Source organism: Nicotiana tabacum, chromosome 8 (assembly GCF_000715075.1).
Source record: "Nicotiana tabacum cultivar K326 chromosome 8, ASM71507v2, whole genome shotgun sequence".
Classification (NCBI taxonomy): Eukaryota; Viridiplantae; Streptophyta; class Magnoliopsida; order Solanales; family Solanaceae; genus Nicotiana; species Nicotiana tabacum.
In genome coordinates this window covers 89,363,060-89,365,120 of record NC_134087.1, presented here as the reverse complement: position 1 = coordinate 89,365,120, position 2,061 = coordinate 89,363,060, and the positions used below count along the sequence as shown (strand labels likewise).

Below are 2,061 nucleotides of genomic sequence, written 5' to 3'. Positions count from 1 at the left end.
TGGTATGAGAGGCTATCCATGTTTCTCTTGGAAAATGGTTTCACAAGAGGAAAGATTGATAAAACATTGTTCTTGAAAAAACGGGGAAGGAACCTGCTCATTATTGAGGTTTATGTGGATGATATCATATTTGGGGCTACAACAGACTCATTATTTGAAGAATTTGCTAAACTGATGGGAAATGAGTATGATGGGGGAACTGAACTTCTTCCCGGGTCTTCAAGTGAAGCAGTCCATAAAGGAAACGTGTATTAGTCAGCAGAAATACATCAAAGAACTTCTGAAAAGGTTTGATATGGAAGCATCAAAGGTGATCGATACCCCTATTGCTACTGCTACTAAGCTAGACATGGATGATTCTGGATCACCTATAAATAAAACAATGTATAGGGGAATCATAGGATCTCTACTCTACCTTATTGCCAGCAATCCAGACCTTGTATTTAATGTGGGATTATGTGTAAGGTTCTAATAAAATCCTAAGAAATCTTATCTGAAGGCTGCTAAGAGTATTCTGAGATATCTTAAGGGCACACAGGACGTGGTTCTGTACTATCCTTTAGGTGACAATTTCAACTTTATTGGTTATGCTGACACTAATTATGCAGGCTATCTGGTGGACAAGAAAAGCACATCTGGAATGGATCATTCCCTTGGATCATTTCTAATCTCATGGGGTACAAGGAAACAAAACTCAGTGGCTCTCTCAACAACTGAAGTAGTTGCAGTTGCCTCGTGCTATGCTCAATTACTGTGGATCAAGTAATAATTAGAAGATTTTGGCATATACATTGATTATGTACCGCTTCTATGTGACAACACCAGTGCTCTTAACATGGCAAAGAACCCCGTTCAATACAAGAGAACCAAGCACATTGATGTCAGACACCATTTTCTTAGAGACAATGTGGAAAAGGGTTTAATTTGTATGAGATTTTGCTGCACGGAAGATCAAATTGCAGATATTTCACCAAAGGTCTGAGCAGGGAACACTTTGAGAGAAATATGATGGCACTGGGGTTAATTAAACCTAATTGAGAACCTGGTTATGCTCATATGTCTATGAAAGCCATCTTCAGGAAAAATTAGCTAAAGTGTTTTCTGACTGGGCCTAACTCACATCTATATCATTGCAGGTAAGCACGTATGATGATTATAGAAGCTAAAGGTATAGTGTTGAACTGTGAAAGAGAGCAGTAAAATCCTTCTACAAAAAAACAGGTCAGGAACCTAGTTCCTATACCACAAGTTAGTAGTAATGTGTTTTTCTCATGATTTTTCAAAAGACAACAAAATTAATGCAATTTCCACATCATCCGAATTTTTAGAGTTTGTATATCATGTCGTGTCTCTCAAATCCTTTCACTTCCTCTACACATTACGTATTCCTACAAACCTACAGTCGTTTCAAAATTCTTCAGAACCCGTTCCTCTCCCATCTCATTATTAGCTCTTCATACCATAAAACCCTCACACTCCCAGTAGTTCTGAACCATTATCTCTCTTTGCATCTCTGTAATTGTCCTTCAGAACCCTCTATCACTTCTCTCACAATGGCCAACGAACAATCGTCTCCTTCTCCTGCCATCAACACCACTCCCACATCTCCACCTTCCTTAACATTACCACCAAAAACCCACTCCTTCACTATCCCTGATACTACTGTACCCATACCGGTTTCCTCCTCATCTACGGTTGCCTTTACTCTTCCATCAAACCCTGTCTCACTTCCATCTATTGCAAACCCTACTTCTCCTCCTTTTCTTGATCAAACCAAAAGTGCTACCCCTCAGGCATCAGAGGTCTCTAAGGAAGATCCCGATCAGTACTTGAACTCCTCCGTTCTAGACTTAGTGGCTCCCACGGAGTCACCAGAAAAGGAAGCAGTGCAAAATATCATGGCTTTCACTGCTGAGAGTCTTATGAATGAAGGAGCCTCCCCTCTGCCTAAGTCTCAGGGGGAAGAAAATCTATTCTTAGGGGATGAAAGGACTATGGTGCTTTTCGAGTCTCCGGTTCATGGCACAGTCACAAAAACCCCTATTGGAGAACTTGATTCTC

The 2,061-nt window shown here is 40.4% G+C and overlaps 1 protein-coding gene across 1 annotated transcript; it reads left to right on the top strand.

Moving 5' to 3' along the window:
* The first annotated feature begins 295 nt into the window (after positions 1 to 295).
* Positions 296 to 766, top strand: LOC142163207 (secreted RxLR effector protein 161-like). The gene is made up of 2 exons (XM_075220467.1): positions 296 to 439; positions 500 to 766. The coding sequence occupies exons 1-2, from the start codon at positions 296 to 298 to the stop codon at positions 764 to 766; spliced, it is 411 nt and encodes a 136-aa protein (XP_075076568.1).
* The last annotated feature ends 1,295 nt before the right edge of the window (positions 767 to 2,061 follow it).